At 46.3% G+C, this 19,733-nt stretch overlaps 1 protein-coding gene across 6 annotated transcripts in view; it reads right to left on the bottom strand.

Moving 5' to 3' along the window:
- The window catches only part of KANK3 (KN motif and ankyrin repeat domains 3), a 54,998-nt gene that overhangs the window by 25,540 nt on the left and 9,725 nt on the right, over positions 1 to 19,733 (bottom strand). For 2 of the 6 annotated variants that reach the window (XM_053292766.1, XM_053292763.1), the window contains exons 2-3: positions 2,692 to 2,794; positions 104 to 1,945 (exon numbers count right to left, since the gene is read on the bottom strand). In XM_053292766.1, coding sequence (XP_053148741.1) covers positions 104 to 1,945; positions 2,692 to 2,746 — 1,897 coding nt within the window. In that variant the 5' untranslated portion in view covers positions 2,747 to 2,794. Of the gene's footprint in view, positions 1 to 103; positions 1,946 to 2,691; positions 2,795 to 7,486; positions 7,652 to 19,733 lie in introns of those variants that run through there. The other 4 variants (XM_053292767.1, XM_053292768.1, XM_053292765.1 and 1 more) reach the window with 3 other exon arrangements.

The raw sequence follows: 19,733 nt of genomic DNA, 5'->3' as shown, positions 1-19,733 counted from the left end.
GAAACAGGATGAGGGACATGACGATCGAAGTGACCCCCACACAGATTTTGGCTGTTCACAAAGAGGCCTTGGTGAATGCCATGTTTTTAAAAAAGTAACTCACCTGTGCTCCCCACAGGACTCGTTGCACACTCCCTTGTCACACTCGCCTCTTCCTTTGCTGTGGATTGCAGGAGCAAACGTGATTCTGGATGTTTCCTTGGAGTCTGTGCCACCAGAGATACTTTGGTGCAATTGCTCTCCTTAATAACTGCCCGTTTTCTGACTTCTGCATCTTTTACTCTTGATGCATCTCCAGCTGTGCTCAGATCCAGCTTTGCAGCAGTGGAGTCGATCTTCTTTGCACCTTTGCTTTCCATCTCTAGTTTGACTTGTGTGGCTTTAGCTCCACACTGGACAGGGGCGTGATCTTGCCACGGGAAGTCACAGCCAACTCCTACACTCACCACTTGTGGAGAGCAGAGGACACCCTTGTCTGCCATTTGGACATGGCCATCTACAGCCTGGCATTGCATTGTTGGAACAGCCTCGGTGCATGCTTCCACCATCTCCGGTTGGGCCATGGTCTCCTTACTGATCAGGTTCTTCGGAATTCTTGAGCAAACCTCCACCCGCAACTCCTCTAGTTCCTCGGCAGCCTCTTTCAGGTGTCCCTCCAACATAGCAATGACTTCTCTTTGATGCTGGACAGTCTGTTGAAGGAGCTGGATCTCCTTCTCTGCCTCGGAAGAGACACCGAGCAAGGACTCCATTACCCACACCTCTGCGTCTTTGGTCTCGATTTCTCGCCCAACAGCCACCTCTTGGCATGGCTTCTGACACCGGTAGTAGAAAACAGCCTCATTCATGTTGATCTCTTCCCCAACAGCAATAGATTTACTCATGTGTTGTTCGTTTTTTGAAGAACGTGCTGCTCCTTTGCCCACCTTTGCAACCCTATCTGAACTTGACAGCTTCTCCGTCAGTTTCTTCAACTCCACAATTTTACTCTGTCTTGCTTTTGAAGAGTCAGGTTCATGGTCTACCTCAGTGGGAATTTCAAGGCTGCTTTGAAATCCCTCTTCACTCACACTGGTGGTACTCATGTTGGGGGATCTTGGAGGGAAGTTGAAGACACACTCCCTGCCCGTATCTGGCTCCAACTTCTCCCATAAGCCAGCCACCAACTCTTCCTTCTCCCTCTTCAACTTGCAAATCTTCATTTCCAGAACTGGGATAGTCTTCACTTGCTCTTCAAGCTCCTTCAGTTGCTTGAGGGCAGCAGCCATCTGCTCACGCACGTGATGAAGGTGCATGGGGCTTACCGCTGTGGCTGGCGTGCTCTTGCCTGAATTGGAGGGACTGATTCTTCCAAAGCCCACTGCGTTGGCTAGGCTTTCTCCTAGAGGGATGGAGGAGGGCGAGCAATTCTGGGGGAATGTGACTTTAGAAGGACTGCTAGGCCTCTTAGCGGCTGAAGAGGTTCCTCCCTCCAGTAAGTTGAGCTGTTCTTCTTCCAACCTCTTACTGGTCTCTAGTAAGGTTTTCTCCACCCGTGCGTTTCTCATCAGGTTTTTGGGAGAAGGAGGTGGGAGAAGATGGATGATGGGAGTTGGAGACACAGGGAGAGAGCTCTGTTTGTTCACCAGTTCTTTGCTTTCCAAGGAAACAGCCCACATTTTGGGCCGTGGGGAAAAGATAGGTTTTCCATCCTCGCTAGTTGTCGATGAAAGCGACTCCGTGGAAGTCCAGCCTCCTGGCTGGCTACGGGAAGAGCTCAGTGACTGCTTGGTCCCTTTGGCTTTCCGGTGCAGCGGCAGCTTCCGGAGGGTTTGGCCACGCTCGATATCATCCACATACTTGAGGAAGTCTAGGTCCAACTGGAAACCATAGGGGGTCTCCAAGGAGTAAGAGGCCTTTTCTCCATCTTGGTCCTGATCACGATACAAGAAGGGGCCACCCAGGTCTGAAAAGCCAACACACACATCAAAAGGGAATTACAAAAAGAGCACGAGCACTGAAAGAGGAGCTACCAATATAGGAATCCTTCAGTACATCTCAGGGCAGGGGGACCCTGGAATGCTTGGAGGGATGCACTCTGTTCTCTGCTTCTAATCCTAGTTTCCTAATAATCCTAGTTTCTAATCCTTGGTCATTGTGGCTGGGGATGATGGGATTTACAGTCCAACTACATCTGGGGACTCAAGGTTGGGAACCCCAGCCTTAATATGACTTCAGTGCTGAAAGAAACAGAAAATAGGCACCATTCATTCAATTTAGAACACTTGTGTGGGTTTGTTGTTTTTTAAAGTGTTCCTTATGAAAACTTTAATAAAACTTGTGTTTTGTTGGTAGGGGGGATAAAAACTAGGGATGTGCATGAATCACAATTCGAAGAGCGATTCATAACACATTTGTAACACAATTCGAAGAGCGATTCGTAACACATCCAGCAGCCCTCAGGGAGGGTGCCACCCGAACAGGAAGTTGCGGGCAAGCGGCAGAGGAGCAGGTATGGACCTACTCTCCTCCTTTTAAAGGTGCTGGGGATGTGTTACAAATTGCTCTTCAAATCACAATTCGTGCACATCCTTAATGGAAACATACATAAAGACTCATGGGGGTGGGGGTGGGGGAAGCATAGCAATCCTACCCACTTCACTAGCTTCTCCAGTGCATCCCCAACTTTTACACTTTCAGACAGGATCCTACCTGCAGATGTCTCATTACCTGGGAGATTTCGGTTCAGGTGCGCAGGCTGAGCCATCTTCTCTTGCTATGTTGTCCTGCAGCCACTGAGGAGGAGACTGTGAATCTAGAGAAACAGTATGCCAAAGTTAGACAGAAAAACTGTATTTACATTCTACTAGTAGTACGATGACTACTACTACAACATTTACATGCTGCTCATCAACCAAAGTTCTCAAAGCGGTTCACAGGCCTTGCTCAGTTAGCAGGGATAACCGAGGTAGCAGGGATAATGTTCATCAGCAGATCATGGCAAATCAACAATAAATACAATAAAATCCAAGAAAAAATTCACAAACACTGCATATAAGTATAATAATGGTACTATAGTGATAGTCAGGCTTGAGGGATGACTAGGCCTCAATTAGAGTAACTGGTTGGAGAGTGGGCTTCTCCAAATAAGGTAGAAAGCCCGGGAGAATCAAATCCTACAACTTAGATTTCAGAACATCCCCACCCGCAAACAAGCCTCAGCATTTTCCTTAAGAAATTTCTTCTTAATCATTGTAGATAGAAAATGAGCAATCTTTGCAGTTAAATATTTATCTAGCCCACACTGCATTATTGGCAGATACCCTCAGAGATATTTGTTCTACAGGTGAAACTCGGAAAATTAGAATATCGTGCAAAAGTCCATTAATTTCAGTAATGCAAATTAAAAGGTGAAACTGATATATGAGACAGACGCATTACATGCAAAGCGAGATAAGTCAAGCCTTAATTTGTTATAATTGTGATCATGGCGTACAGTTCATGAAAACCCCAAATCCACAATCCCAGAAAATTAGAATATTACATGGAACCAAGAAGACAAGGATTGTAGAATAGAACAATATCGGACCTCTGAAAAGTATACAGTGTACTGTGCTTGATTGGCCAGCAAACTCGCCTGACCTGACCCCATAGAGAATCTATGGGGAACTGCCAAGAGAAGGATGAGAGACATGAGACCAAACAATGCAGAAGAGCTGAAGGCCGCTAATGAAGCATCCTGGTCTTCCATAATACCTCATCAGTGCCACAGGCTGATAGCATCCATGCCACACCGCATTGAGGCAGTAATTGCTGCAAAAGGGGCCCAAACCAAGTACTGAATACATATGCATGCTTATACTTTTCAGAGGTCCGATATTGTTCTATTCTTCAATCCTTGTCTTCTTGGTTCCATGTAATATTCTAATTTTCTGAGATTGTGGATTTGGGGTTTTCATGAGCTGTACGCCATGTTCATCACAATTATAACAAATTAAGGCTTGACTTATCTCGCTTTGCATGTAATGCGTCATATATCAGTTTTACCTTTTAATTTGCATTACTGAAATTAATGGACTTTTGCACGATATTCTAATTTTCCGACTTTCACCTGTACATGTCAATCCCTCTCTCCCTTGTACAATGGGAGAGTGAAGAATGATATGTACTAGAACTTCTATAGACTTTAGAACGCAGGGGCAGGTACACTCAAGAGATGGTATATGGTGCAGCAGCATTTGCAGGATTGTGTGCAGTTCAATCCATCTCCAAAAAGAAAAGACAGAGCTGAAAAGATGAAGAAAAGGATAACCAAGCTGATCAGGAGGCTGGAGTCCTTTCCTGAGGAGAAGAAGGCATTTGAGGCTTAGAGAGGGGCATAAAAGACGTTTATAAAATTAGGTATGATAGAGAGGAGAGAGAAACCCCTGCTAAGCTAAGAGGCACCTTAGCTGAGCCTGGTGATCCTCTTAAATTTAGTAATGGGACAGCCCCAGCACAGCATCCCTACAGTGGTTGTTGCTGGTATTTAACTTCTTGTTGTTTTTTGTTTGTGAGCCCTTTGGGGACAGGAAGCCCCACTATGCATGTATGTATTATTTTTCTGTGTAAACCATTTTGAGAAATTATTGAAAAGCAGAATATCAATATTTGTAGTACTAGTAACAGTAGAAGAAAGAGGGAGAACTTCTCCTTCCTTTCTCCTAAGCTTGGGGTAACCCAGTAAAATGGCAGAATTTTAGAGCTGGGACCTTGCAAGTCTTCTAGTCCAACCCTTGCTCTGTGCAAGAGGTTGTAACTGACTGACTACATTGAACTTGACCAGAGAAAGTGACTCGCTGCAGATCCAGGAGAGGCAAAAGACAGTTATTCTTGCTTTTTATATACTGCTTTTCAGTGAAAAAGTTCTCAAAGTAGTGTACATAGGAAGGTGACAGCTATGGTCCCCTCTCCCCAAAGGACTCATAATCTTAAAAATCTACAAAGGTAGACACTAACAGCAGCAATTGGAGGGATGCTGTGTTGGGTTTGAAGTTCTTCACAACACATTATTAACCTATAGAACTCACTGCCACAAGATGCAGGGGATGGCCACAGACTTAGTCTAGATGGCTTTAAAAGGGGACAAAACAAACCCATGGAGGTCTATCAATGGCTATTTACCATGATGACTGCATAGAACTTCCATGCTCGGAAGCAGGCTACCTTTGAGTTGGGAAATACAGTAGGAGATAAGTGCTGCTTTCATGCTTTTCTTGTGAGCTTCCCAGAGGCATCTGCCTGTCGGGAAACAGATGCTGGACCTGCCCTAATCAGTTTCCTCTGTGCATATGTTCCTCCCCAAGTTCACAAAACCCTACCAAGAGAGCAACGGGTGGGGGGGGGGGACACACATGATGAACATGTGATGCAGTTCAATTGTTAAAGCTAAACAGGCCCCAGGCAAGTTTATCCCCTGGATGAGAGACCCCCTCTGAGCAATAGATTCTCAAACCTGGGGCCCCAGAGGTCGGACAACAAGAATAAGGTAGTGACGCAAGTGGTGCCAGCCTCCTGCCACTGCCAGCCTTCCTGCCAAGTCAGAGCTGGTGTGCGGGCTAATGATGTCACAGCCCAGCATGTGTTGCTAGGCGGTGATGCCATTAGTCTACACACTGGCTCTTTGCCAGCACTGGGGGGGGGGGGCAGGTGGCTGTGGAGGCAGGTGACACACGGCTTTCTCAGTCCTGGTGCCGGCCTGCATTCGCCACATACAGTTGCCTCATGGTAGATCTGCCCCTGTACTACAACTCCCATCATCCCCAGCCCAAGTGGCAGAGGCTGGTGGAGTCCAACTACATCTGGGGATCCAAGTTTGAGAACTGCAGGCTATTCCGAGCCTGGACAATACAATCAGTAAAGGGTGAGAGAGGGTGAGAGTTAACTGTAGTCCAATTAACGGGCTAGAATAATCTATTAAAATACTTTGCCGAAATAAAGAGGTGCCCGCAATTAATCAGGTAGCAGTTAAAAAAAAAAGTAACCAATACTATTTTTAATACTACTCATTTTAAAAACTGCAGGTGGCAAACAAATATTAGAAGAGCCATCCTTTCCCATGCAGGAAAGAAAGATCTTCTTCCAAAATCATAATTACCCATGGAAGAGGCACCCCCCCCCCACTTTCTCAAATGCCTGTTATGACATACAACACGTTTTCCCCCCTTTAGAATTATTTTTCCCTATTTGCAAAATGTCAATAGATTCTTTGATCCATTGCCCAAAACTCACACACTTTTCAGGTCTCTTTAACTGAGGAAGAACCTTAACATTACTTAATAATATTCAGCAGGCCCTGCAGACTGGTGGGATTTCATTGGGCCCTATCCACACGCCTTCAAACACATTTGGGACAATAAGGACTAGACACTTGCATTCAGACAGCCAAGGTTCTGTGGAAACTGAATTCAGGGCCCGTTCTCCACATTTGATTGAGATACCACCCTGTTTATAAGCCTGTCTCATCCAGTTCTACTCACGTCCACCACACAGCAGGCCCTACCAGCATATTCCAGTTGCCCTTCCCTGAAGCAGAATGGATCCTGGACGGGTTAGAATAATAGCATTTGAGAGTGGGAAGGGATCTTGGAGGTCTTCTAGTCCAACCCCTCTTCTCAGCGCAGGAAACTGCTATAGCATCCCTAACAGATGGCTATCCGGCCTGGGTTTGAAAACTCCTAAAGGAGAACAGCCCACCACTGCATGAGGCAGGCTGCTCCACTGTCAAATAGCTCTTGCAGTTTGGAAACAATCCTTAATATTGAGCCTAAATCTGCTTCCATGCAATTTCCACCTGTGGATTCTGCCCTCAGGAGCAACGGCGATTCCTCTAGAACTCAGAAGAGCCCCATTTCTTCTTCCCTGCAAAAGATGCTGACTGCAGACTCCACTATTACTCCCCACAGAGTCTCCACCAATCAATGGAACACTCTTCTGCAATCATGCTGCCAAATTCCCCATTCTGAGGATATTCTCCCACTCCGGGTAGGATTCTCAATGTCATTAATGTGACTCTAAGCAACAAAGAATATGTGCACGTGTGCACAGACAGGGGAAATGTACCTGTGTGTAGTGTTCCCTGTAAAAGGATTTCCCAGATGTTGTTGACTACAACTCCCATCATCCCCACCCAAAGGCTATAGCTGGGGGTGATGGGAGTTGTAGTCAACAATATCTGGGAAGTCCTGTTACAGGGAAAACTGTTGGTGCGTGTTGTAGTGGTGCATGCTACACACTGAATTACACTCACATACCATTGTGCAGTTCTGAGTTTTCCTTAATAAAAGCCCTGGCATGGGGCAGCACCAACCCAGCCCAGCCCCCACATAAAAGAGTGCTTTTGCACCTGTACAAGCTGCCTCCCCTCCACATCTGGGATCTGGGGTGCACGATTTCCAGGAAGACTTCAAACCCTGGCACCTCTCGACCAAGGAACTACTGGAGGAAAACCCCTCCTGTTCCAACTTGCCTGCATAGAATCAGCTCCTGCTCTCCTTTTTCTCCTCTGGCAGCATCTCCAAATTGGCTCCCATTCCAGACGGCTGCCTTTCGGCTCCGGCTGTGGGGCACGGCTTTAATCCTGCCCCGAACAATCCTAGGGCAGTGCAGGGTTCCTAACAGGCCCTCCTCCTGACACTTTGGCTTTCCCACACTGGGCTGAAGCCTAAACTGTGGATTTTCAAGCTCTCCCACCCACCCCCACCCCGCGCAGCAGTCGAGTAGAAGAACAATCAGAGCTCAGCTATGAGAATGTGGCCAAAGGGTGGGGTTTTTGGTGCAGAGAGAACGGACGGAGATCCCCCCCTACACACACACACACACACATATATAAAAACATGCTCTTTGCATGAATCAGGAGAACGGACGTGTTTGGGACACCAGCAGAGAGCGGAGACGGCTCGGGCCAGGCGGGTTTCAGGCTGTTTCCTGACACTCTGCGCAGGAGGCAAGGGAGAGCCATCAATCACACGTTCCAAAATTAGCTCCTCAGGCCCGAAGGAAAAGGCCATACTAGGCCCCGAAAGCAAGAGAACTAAAGCAGGCACTGCCTCCTCCTCCTCCTCCTCCTCTTGAGCTGGAGAGGAGATGAAGTGCAAAGAATGAGGCCTTTAAAAGCCACGGCCAAGAAGATGACGGGCGACAAAGGGAGAGGATGGGACACAAGGGGACAGCGAAGGCCGATCGGGATGAGCAAAGGGGAGGATTTGAGGCAGAGAACAAGGCCACCCAGGCCACTGTCAACCCCTGCCCCTCCCCACTGACAGATTGGAAGCTACTTGGGGCAGAGACCTGCCATTTTTTGGCTCACCTTACTGTGTAAGTATTTAGAAAATGTTACCCAGCAGTCCCCTAAGGGCCCTGTATGTGTCCTCATAGGAATATAGCAACATAGGAAGCTGCCTTTTACCGTGTCAGACAGTTAATTTATATAGCTCAGTATTGATGACACTGACTGGCAGCAGCTGTCCAAGGTTTCAGGCAGGAGTGTCTCCCAGGCTACCTGGAGATGCTGCCAGGGAGTGAACCTGGGGCCTTCTGCTCCTCCACAGAGCTTTGGCCTCATCCCTTAAGGGCAATAGCTTACAGAAGGAAGCATTCACAGGTAGTCACCCATCCAAATGTAAACCAAGGTAGACCCTGCTTAGGAAAGGAGGCAATTCATGTTTGTGGCCACAAGACATGCTCTCCTCTTTTCTCCTTTTGTACCCTCTTAAAATCCAATGCCCCATTGCTCCTATTTTCGAGGGCAGGTTTCTCAGGCTTGGGTCCCCAGAGAGGAGAGCTGGTCTTGTGACAGCAAGCATGACTTGTCCCCTTAGCTAAACAGGGTCTACCCTGGTTGCATATGAATGGGAGACTAGAAGTATGCGCACTGTAAGATATTCCCCTCAGGGGATAGAGCCACTCTAGGAAGAGCATCTAGGTTCCAAGTTCCCTCCCTGGCATCTCCAAGATAGGGCTGAGAGAGATTCCTGCCTGCAACCTTGGAGAAGCTGCTGCCAGTCTGTGAAGACAATACTGAGCTAGATAGACTAATGGTCTGACTCAGTATATGGCAGCTTCCTATATTCCTAGATGTTGGACTACAACTCATAAGAACAGCCCTGCTGGATAGACCCATCTAGTCCAGCATCCTTTTTCACACAGTGGACCACCAGATGCTGCTGGAAGACTACAGGCAGGAGTTAAGGGCATGCCCTCTCTCCTGCTGTTACTCCCCTGCAACTGGTATTCAGAGGCATCCTGCCTCTGAGGTTGGAGGTGGCCTATAGCCCTCAGACTAGTAGCCGTTGATAGACCTCTCCTCCATGAAGTTATCCAGACCCCTCTTACAGCCATCCAGGTTTTTGGCTGTCACCACATCCCATCCTTATGGTCATTGTTGCTGGGGGTGATGGAAGTTGTAGTCCAACAACATCTGGAGATCCAAGGTTGGAAACTCCTAATTTCAGAAGAAAACTGCCTCTAACAAACAGGTCCCATTTTAACTAGTATGGCTGATTAGGGTTGCCAACTCTGAAATATTTCTATAAATTACCCTGTAAGCCAAGCACACGCACATGCACACTATATTGAATGAATGAATGAATGAATGAATGAATCTCCAGTCCAGAAATAGTTTCAGATAGAGCTGACAATCTTGATGGGTGGGTTCTTCAGTGCCTTCAACAGCATATCATGCCTCCCTTAGACTAGCAAAACTAGATTATGCAAAAATAGTAGCAAGCATGGAACAAAATTATGCAGAACAAACTGCACAAAGCTTTCCTTCGACATCATTTTTACCCATCTAGGAATTTAGTTTTTCTTGGTGCGTGGACTGTCAGGGCACAGAAGTTTAAAATGGCTCAGAGTGTATTTGTACACATGGTTTAGCAAAACTGAGGAGACCTGTGGGAACTGTAGGAAATCAGGGAAGCAGGAGACCAGTGCTGGCATCACTCCAGGAAGTGACTTCATGAAATGAGGATTTGGAAAGGGGAGCCTGGAAATCACATCCAATTGTTCAGTAGAAGCATCTGCCAGACCTTTGACCTAGCTTGACAGAAAAACAGTCAAATCCGTTTCCACAGAAAATGGTGGGAACAGACACTGGGAAGCAAGTGGACGTGTTGAGCAGGGGAGGGAAGCAGAGGGAGGCTGACAGAAGCCAGCTGCAAAGTGTTCTCGCCTTATCAGATCAGACGGGATTAATCTAAACAGCTTCTCCGCCAATCAAAACATAAGCCAAGGCCGGATCCTGAAGCAGAGCTGCTATCTTGATCACATCATATCCAAGTTCTTCCTCAAACAGATGCGGAAGATTAGGGGCTCTCATGGAGGCTGGGAAAGTTATTTCACCCACTTCAGATAAGCTGGTGGCCCCCAAATGCATGTGGTTTGGTAGCTGGTATGTACACAGAGCACACCTACGCTACAAACGTCTTTTGGTTCTGTACCATAAAACGTCCTGAAGCGGCCTGTGTTCAAGACATCAGAAGATACTCCCCCCATTTTTTGTAACCACCAAATTTTTGAGACAGAAATTCACGGGCTTACACAGTCCCCAAGCCCCACCCCCAGTTCCCCTGCCAAGGCCCCACTCATCCCCATGCAGGGAGCCATTTCCCAGCTGGCCCTCATGGCAGTGAGTGGGTGGGTTCTTTCCACTTTCTCACTCCCCACATGCCCATGTCTAATTGGTGTAGGCTATAGATTGTAACCTCTTTGAGGGCAGGAACTTATTGAGGCTATTCTCACAACCAGCAAAAATCGGGCTAGGAGAGCCTAGCCTGATTTTTGCTGCTCGTGTAAACCACCAGGGTCGCAGGCGAGCCCAGTGGTTTACAAGCGGCTAACCTACTTGAGAAGCCCTCCCCTTAGTCCAGCGCCGCAGCAACTCACAAGGAGACCCCTGACCGGGAGGCTAAAAAGCAGCCTCCTGACTCGGGGTCTCTCCAGCATGCTCTGTGATTGTGAGACTCTCTGATTGTGAGACCCACCTAATTGTTTTGTTTGTTACTTTCTAAAGTACCTAGCACATGTAGTCAGCCTGTTCCCTTGAATCAGGGGTTCTTAAATCTGAGTCCCCAGATGTTGTTGGACTACAACCATTGTCCCCTGCAACAGCCATTGCACCAGAGGATGATAGAGGTTGTAGTCTGACATCTGGAAACCTACATTTGAGAACCTCTATCTTAGTTCAACATCAGAGGCCCTGTTTTGGTTGTCCCCACAACAAAAGGTCAATCCACCCTTTACTGCCACAAAAACCATGGTTGGTATCAGGGCAAGATGCCTCTAAATACTAGTTGCAGGGTGAGCCACTGTGTGAAACAGGATGCTGGACTAGATGGACCATGGACCTGATCCAGCCGGTTTTTCTTATGTTCACATGCACAAATGCCATGATTTCCCAGCCCTCTGGTCAGAGGCAAATGTGGGTCAGAGGCAAATGGACTCCTTTCACTCTTGCTCTCGCAAGAGAGGAAAAAAACCATCCACCCACTCAAGTGAGGCAGGTGAGCAAGGGGGTAACAGGTGAGGGTCCCTTGGTAGCACCTCTTCTCGGGAGGAGGGGCCTCATGTTCTTTGAGTACATCCACCCAATTACATTTATGCTCCTGGTCAATTTTATATTAACCAGGTCTCTCACAGTTTCTGCTCCAAGTATCTTGGAATTGCAGTTTGATGAGCTAAGGATCCCTATAGATCAGGGTTGCACAACTTTAGCCATCCAGCTGTTGTTGGACTACAACTCCCATAATCCCCAGTGATCACTACTCAAGGGTGACCATTGGCCAAAGTTGTAGTTCAGCAACAGCTGGATGGCTAAAGTTGTGCAGCCTTGAGTTAATGCAAAAGTTGCTAATGAGCATAACAAAAGCTACAACTGACTTTTAAAAAAAAAAAAAGAGTTTCCTGGTTGTCATCTGGAAGCACTGAGAAAATCTCTGCTACTTGACCCCTGAGGAAAAACATTTTTTTAAAAAAATCCAGTGCCAATGGGAAGGTCTGATCCTCCCTGGCTGCTCTCAGAGTAGCTGTTCAAGGATTAGCAGATGGTTGCAATTGGCCAGGTTTGCTGTTGGGAACAAATTGCCCTGATCTCTTAAAGAGTGGTTATCAAAACCCACAGCCAGCCTTGCCTTTCCTGATGGAACTGGATTAGCAATGGAAAGTCTGAGCTACCCAGCCATAATTCACACACACTCATATCCTCAAGCAATGTCAACAGATGTAATGCCTGTTGGGTCTCCAAGTAGGGGGCAGATAAACAGGGGCCTTTGATCAGCACAGAAAAGTCAGAATGGGTGAGGATCCACATCCCTGGAATTCCCAAGTGCATTTAAAATAAGATGCTTAGTAATTTGGGGCAGCTTGGGGACTGGGGGAAAGAAAAGGATATATTATCTGGGGTGAAGACCCTTGGCCAGCTTAGTTCACTGAAAAGTGTGTGGAAAAACACCTTCGGAAATGCTGTTTAAGTTTTCTTTATTTAAAATATGTAAACCTCCAGTGCAATACTGCTCAAGGCAGTTCACAAAATTAGTAGAACAGATAAAACAATATAAAATTAATTTAAAAAAAATGAAGACAAGACCCAATTAAAACCAAGTTTAAAGGCTGAAAAAATCCACCAGATGCAAACTGCAGATAAAACATTTAAAAACCTCTCTAAGAAGATGGGCCCTTAGAGAAAAACAAGCCCTGAGAGAGAGAGAGAGCACAGCAAAGCTCTTCCAGAAGGGTGTTCCAAAACCAAGGGGCCACAACTGAAAAGGCCCTGTCTCTAGTCCCTGCCAACTGAATTGGTAGATTAGTCTCAGGGGTGCACAGAACTGTAGTCTAGACGAGGGTTCCCAACACTAAAACCCCAGATGTTTCTGGTCTACAACTCTGAAGTTGTGGGTGATGGGAATTACAGTACAACTAACTTGCGAACCCCTGTCTCTCATCAACCTTACTGTCTCCTTTGTTTCTTTATACACCGAGTCCCTTTGGGAGATGAACTATCTTCTCATTCTGTGTAAAATAATTGCTATAAAAGAACTTTAAAGAAAGACTCCAGGTTGTGGAACAATTGAACTAGAGTATATCCACAAGTTTGATTGCATATGCTGAGGACTCAATCAAGACCAGGGTTTTCTTTCCCGGAACATCTGGTACAGCTGGAGGGGAAGATTTTGTGTTGTTACCAAATCCTGCTGTTGTGAACCTTCACCATACATCTGTTGTATACAACTGAGATTTACTTGGAGAGAAGACAAGATCTCTTGTACTTCATGGGCTGTTGGCAATTTATTTTCTTTGTATCTATCTAGAACAGGACTGCTCAACTTTGGCCCTGCTGCAGATACTGGCCTACAACTCCCATCATCCCTGGCTATTGGCCAGTGTGGCTGGGGATTATGGGAGTTGTAGTCCAAAAACAGCTTGGGGGCCTGTGCTGAGCAGGCCTGATCTAGAATAACCAAGGTCTGACTCAGTAGGAAGCAGTTTCATTTATAAGGAAAGCCCATAACTTCAGTGGTCAAGCACCTGCTTTGTGTACAGCAAGTCTCACATTCAGTCTTTGGCAGCATTTCCAGGTAGACCTGGGAACAACCCCTGAACCTAAAATCCTGGAGAAATGCTGCCTGTTAAAGCTGAGTTAAATGGACCAAATGTTGGACTCCATAGAAGGCAGCTACATATTATGGGTATTGGGTCATAGCTCACTGGTAGCTTAGCATGCAGAAGATTTAATCCCTGACATCATCTCCTGATAAGACTGTGTGTGTGGGGGGGGAGGAGACTCTACTCTGCCCAAATCCCTGGAGAGCTGCTGCTTGTCAGTGCAGGCAATACTAAGCAAGATGGAGCACGGGCCTGACTCAGTGGGATTTACTTGGGGTTCCCAACCTGTGGTAACAACAAAGATGTTGTCGAACTATAACTCCCATCATCCCCAGCTACAACAAATTTGCTGAGTTATAGTCATCAGTATCTGGAATACCACAGGTTGGGAACCCTTCCTCAAGGGAAATACCTTACAGTGCTCAAATGTAGTTACCCATCCAAGTGCAATCTAAGGAGACCCCACCCTACTTAGCAGAAGAAGGGCAGTTCATGCTCACTACCACAAGGCGAGCTCTCCTCTTCTGTATCACCTTTTGATACCTTACAATCCTAGGATCGTGTGTGCATATCCATGCATGCATCTGACTGAAGCAGGTTGTTCTCTGAGGCAGCTCATGCTCACAGAAGCCAGCTAAGCTCCAAGATGCCTTTTGCATATCTTTTTCTTCTTTGCGTGCCAAACTGCAACACCAGCCACCCGGTATAGGTTGGACTTCCCAGAGAGAGGACACAGAAAATAAACCCAGGCAAAGGAAGGAGGACAGGGGTGGGAAACAGCCCAGCTGGAACCAATTACCCCACTTCCTTAAGGGAAGGGAAATTACAGAGGGCCTTCATCCGCTCGGAGACGGACCATTGTCCTGCTCAGCAAGTGCGCCAAGAACAGCCATTTGGGCTCCATCACAGGCTTCCTGAAGAGCATCAAACAGTAAACAAACCACCAGCCTGTAGACGGAGGTTAAGCCAAGAGGACCACATCTCTGTAATCGGTCCCTCTGTGGCATGAGTGCATACAAAAGGTTGCTACATTTTTCTTTACTGCTTCTGCACTTGCGATTCCAAGAGCAGTCTCAACACAGAGGCAATTTGCTTTTCCTGGCCTGGAGAGAAAACCATGATCATAACATCATCCTCTCAAGTGCTGGATGTCAGGCTGCTTCAAAAAGGCACAAGAACTGAGTTGGGGAAGTGTTGGCAACCCAATGCAGCTAATTTATTAATTATTATTTATTTAAAATATTTATACCCTGCCCCTCCAGTGCACTACTGCTTGGGGCGGCTCACAACACTAAGATAGACACAGACAAAAGGGAAGTCATTTAGTCATCCAGTTTAGGTTTCATTTTACATTTTGGCGATAGATTTTCCAGGGGTGGTCCAAGGAACTGCGAGGCTGGAGGCGAGGCACCAGAAGCTGCCTTGCCCCGTGCTTCTGGTGGGCGGCTAGCCCCTTTCAAAATGAGCCTTTACAAGCTTTGAAAAAGGCAAAGGGAGCAGGGGAAGGTTGCAGCACCCGCTTCTCTCCTTGTGCTTCTTTCAAGCTTTTCAAAAAATGTGAGGAGGGGTGCTCTTTGGTCCTGGAAAGCTGTTCTGGTGGTAGTGGCACAAAGGTGTAATTGTAATTGGATGGATGTGCTCGAAGAACACGAGCCACCAAGGGCTCCTCACCTGTATGTCTTCCCCCCAGATTACCTGCCACCTCCATGGCTACCTCATTACAGTCTCTAGGCTCAGCAGCTTCATAAGCTCCAGGTGTGGCGTAGCATCATGATGTCATGAACCAGTGACAGGAACCAGGCCATGTAGTCATCATACTGCACCACAGCTGAAGCTTAGCATGCTGCTGCCATATGCTGGAACTGTAATGGGTTAGCTGCAGAGGCAGCAGATAATCTGGGGGGTGGTAAACAGGCAAGGTGGGTGGGCTGCAGGTAGTGGCCAACAGGCTGAAGTCTTTAAAAAATCCAGCTGCATCTATGGTACCTCAAAAAGAAGGGGGGCTATATTAAATTCTTGAGAATGGACTTCTTCAGACCTTATTATGCCACAACAGCAGGGCGCAACTTGATGAGCTAACTGCCTCATAAAAGGACCACCTAAATTTATGCATGTTCTTATTGCTGTATGTCCCTTTGTGTTGTAAAACTCACAGGAAAAAAAAGCGGGATATACTTGTTAACAATAAATAAAGTGTTATCTACTGATGCAATACGCACCACTCCCTTCCTGCCCTGGGCTTCATCCAAGACCTCCTTAGGCCAGGATTAAGAGGTCGTGTACCAATGATTCTCATCAACCTCTTCTTGGTTTACAGAAAGTCCAGAAGCAGACGCCAAGATGGAAATCAGCGGAAGGAGACGCAGCAACCTCTGGCAAGATAAGGGGTTCTAGAATAACTTCTCTTTTCATTATGGAATAAGCAGGCTTGCTTCATACTTAAAAACAACACCACCTGCTCTGGTGATGCTTTGCTTTGAAAATTATACGAATATTTTCTCCATGTGTGTTATTTCTGGATTGTAGTTATTTCATGGTTTCATGCTTTGGAAATTGACTAATTTTGTTTTCTCTTCCATTTCTTCTGGCATCTTTACTGTTTTACTTTACCCCATTTTGTAAATTTTGCAATGGCTTTTGGCCAAAAGCAATAAATACTTGAATCATTATCTATATAACTGCTTGGGGCTCACTCATTGGCATGAAATTTCCAGACCAAACAACAAAAGATAGACAAATGTCATATTCACAGGTAGGTTCCAGACCTTGGCCAGACTATCAAAAAGCCAGAAAAAGTCATCAAAGTCCAGGAAAACTCTTCCATTGGAAATGTATGGGAAAGGGTTCGAACAAACTTTGGCAGTTTTCTCAGCTACTTCTAGACATAGGAAGTCAGGACTTTGTATTACAGGAGGCACGCTTGCCTCTGTACCCAGGTTGAGTATCCCTAATCTGGACATCTGAAATCCGGAATGTTCCAAAATCCGGAAACCACCACAGTGTACACCCGCAGCACTGACTCGACATTATTTTCACATGAAATGTGAATTTCATCTCCACCTAAAATACCATGTTTAAGTCTAACATGACCAGCAACATTATTGCGTTGAAAATTTTCTCACCATTAGTTTTCATACATTTACAGCTACCTGTAGTTATTGTAAATTCAATGCTTATTTGTTTCTATACTTTAAATAAAACCTAAAAAAAAAAAATACAGTGTACAGTAACCTTGTGTGTTTAGACTTGGATCCCATGCCCAAGATATCTCATCACAGTATGCAAATATTCCAAAATCCAGAAAAGTCTGAAATCTGGAACACTTCTGGTCCCAAGCAGTTTGGCTAAGGGATACTCAACCTGTATATCTATAAGAAGGATTCCTCTCTCTGGTAGGCGGGGTTGAAAGTTGCATTTAAAAAGCAGAGTAACCAACTAATGATCCCCGAGTTCCTCATTCAGATACAGCAGGGCTGCTCAACTTCGGCCCTCCTGCAGATGTTGGCCTAAAACTCCCATAATCCCTGGCTATTGGCCACTGTGGCTGGGGAGTATGAGAAATGTAGTCCAAAAACAGCTGGGGGGGGGGGCTTAAGTTGAGCAGGCCTGACTTACAGGCATACATTTTTTAAACTACACCAACCTAGGAACATAGTACGCTGCCTTATAACATGCTCAGTGTTGTCTACAGACTGGCAGCAGCTCTCCAAGTTTCAGACAAGGGTGTTTCCGAGCCCTAACTGGAGATGCTGCCAGGGAGTGAAGTGGGGACCTTCTGCATGCAAACATCTGAGCTACGGAATCCTTTGTAGTGCTCACCTGGTCACTCATCTAAATGCAAACCAAGGCAGATGCTGCTCAGTAAAGGGATCAATCCAAGCTTGCTACTGCAAGCCCAGTTTACAAGGCTGTTGTGTTGTTACCTGCATATCGAAGACAGGGTCTGAGAAATGTACATTACTTAAGGTCACTGAGGAAGTTCATGGCGAGGCAAGACTGGAGCCAGGAACTTTATGAGTTGTAGCTCAGTCACTTAGCCATTATGCTAGAGAAGTTCTCAGGAAAATCATCAGGAGATAACAATTGCCAAATCCTGATTGCATAAACAATAGGCAGAGCTGTTCATAATCTGTGCCATTTTAATCACACACACAGTTCAGTGCCCTGTACAAAATGCACACATTAAGGACATTTCATAGACTTTTACAGTTGGAAGAGGTTTTCTAATCCAACTCCCCTAAATCTGTTACAACATCCCTGACATGATATCCCTGACCATCCTGCTTCTCTTGACAGCCTCCAGCAAAGGAGAGCCCACCACTGCATGAAGCAGACTGCTCCATGACTGAACGGCTCCAAATCCCTCCAGAAGTCTAGGCAGAATCAGCTCTCTTTCTACCTACCCCCAGGAATGACAGAGAACAGGTCTGCTCCTCCTTCTATGTGATAGCCCTTCTGAAATTGGAGGATGACTCTTTCGTCTTCTCCCAGCTAGACATACACAACTCCGTCCTTCCACCATTCCTTATCAGATTTGGTTTCCAGACCCATAATCTTTCTTCTCCTCTGAACCCATTTCAGTTGATCAACATCCTTCTTAAAATGCAAGGCCTAGAACTGGACACAGGATTCTAAGTAGGATCTGGCCAGTGTAGAATAGCATGGAATTGTCATCATTGGTTTTGTTGCCACCAGGGGCGTAGCTAGGGGAGAGGGGGCCCGTGTTCATCCTTCTCTCTGGCGGCCCCCCAGAGTTAGGGAGATAATGAAGAAAATAGGGAGGGATGGAGCTGGGGGCCTGTGTTCTTTGAACTCTTCCGCTCAATTATAGCTATGCCCCTGGTTGTCACCTCTTTTCCCTGGCTGAGCTTCTGAGACTTGAAAACAAGTTCAGATAGCAACACTTTCCCCATCACAGGTTAGGAAAAAGTGTTGACTAATATATTTCTTGGTGTGCAAGGCTGTTCTTTAAAGTCACAGGAGCACTTCCAGGAAAAAGGTGGCAATCCTTCTTGTATATACAGTACATGAGTTCCTGAATACAGAGACATGGCATACCCCTGCTAACTTGGCAAAGAGGCACCTTTTAATGTGGTGATTCTCTTCATTTAGCAGGGGGAGAGTAACTGGCCCTATTCACCCCCACCAGTGATTCACAGTGATTCACCCCCACTATTCACAGTACCACCAGTGACTGTTGCTGGTGTCTATCTTGTGTTCTTTTTGATTGTGAGCCCTTTGGGGACAGGGATTCATCTTGTTTATTATTTCTCTGTGTAAACTGCCCTGAGCCATTTTTGGAAGGGCGGTATAGAAATTGAATTAATAATAATGATAATACTTGGCTTATCCTGCTTCTGCTCATTATTCTCTCAGGGAGAATAAACTGAAGCTGAATCCAGATAAGATGGAGGTACTTATTGTGCGGGGTCAGAACTCCAGAGATGATTTTAATCTACCTATTCTGGATGGGGTCACACTTTCCCAGAAGGAACAGGTTCACAGTCTGGGAGTACTCCTGGATCCACACCTCTCCTTGGTTTCTCAGGTTGAGGCAGTGGCCTGGGGTGCTTTCTATCAGCTTTGGCTGATACGCCAGCTGCGCCCATTTCTTGAGATCAATGACCTCAAAACAGTGGTACATTTGTTGGTAACCTCCAGACTTGACTTCTGTAATGCTCTCTATGTTGGGCTGCCTTTGTACGTAGTCCGGAAACTTCAGTTAGTTCAGAATGCGGCAGCCAGGTTGGTCTCTCGGTCATCTCGGAGAGACCACATTACTCCTTTGTTGATGGAGTTACATTGGCTGCTGATAGGTTTCCGGGCAAAATACAAAGTGCTAGTTATAACTTATAAAGCCCTAAACGGCTTAGATCCTGGGTATTTAAGAGAGCGCCTTCTTCGCTATGAACCCCACCACCCACTGAGCTCATCTGAGGAGGTCCGTCTCATTACCGCCAACTTGTTTCATGGCTACACAGAGACGGGCCTTCTCGGTTGCTGCCCCAAGATTGTAGAATGCGCTCCCTGCTGAGTTGCGATCCTCCCCATTTCTGACTATTTTTTTAAAAAAATCTGAAAACCTCCTTTTTTACCCAAGCTTTCTCAGGTTTGTA

This window comes from Hemicordylus capensis, chromosome 2 (genome assembly GCF_027244095.1).
Source record: "Hemicordylus capensis ecotype Gifberg chromosome 2, rHemCap1.1.pri, whole genome shotgun sequence".
NCBI classification, from domain to species: Eukaryota; Metazoa; Chordata; class Lepidosauria; order Squamata; family Cordylidae; genus Hemicordylus; species Hemicordylus capensis.
The sequence above is the reverse complement of the archived record's forward strand: the minus strand, read 5'-3'. Positions and strand labels throughout refer to the sequence as shown.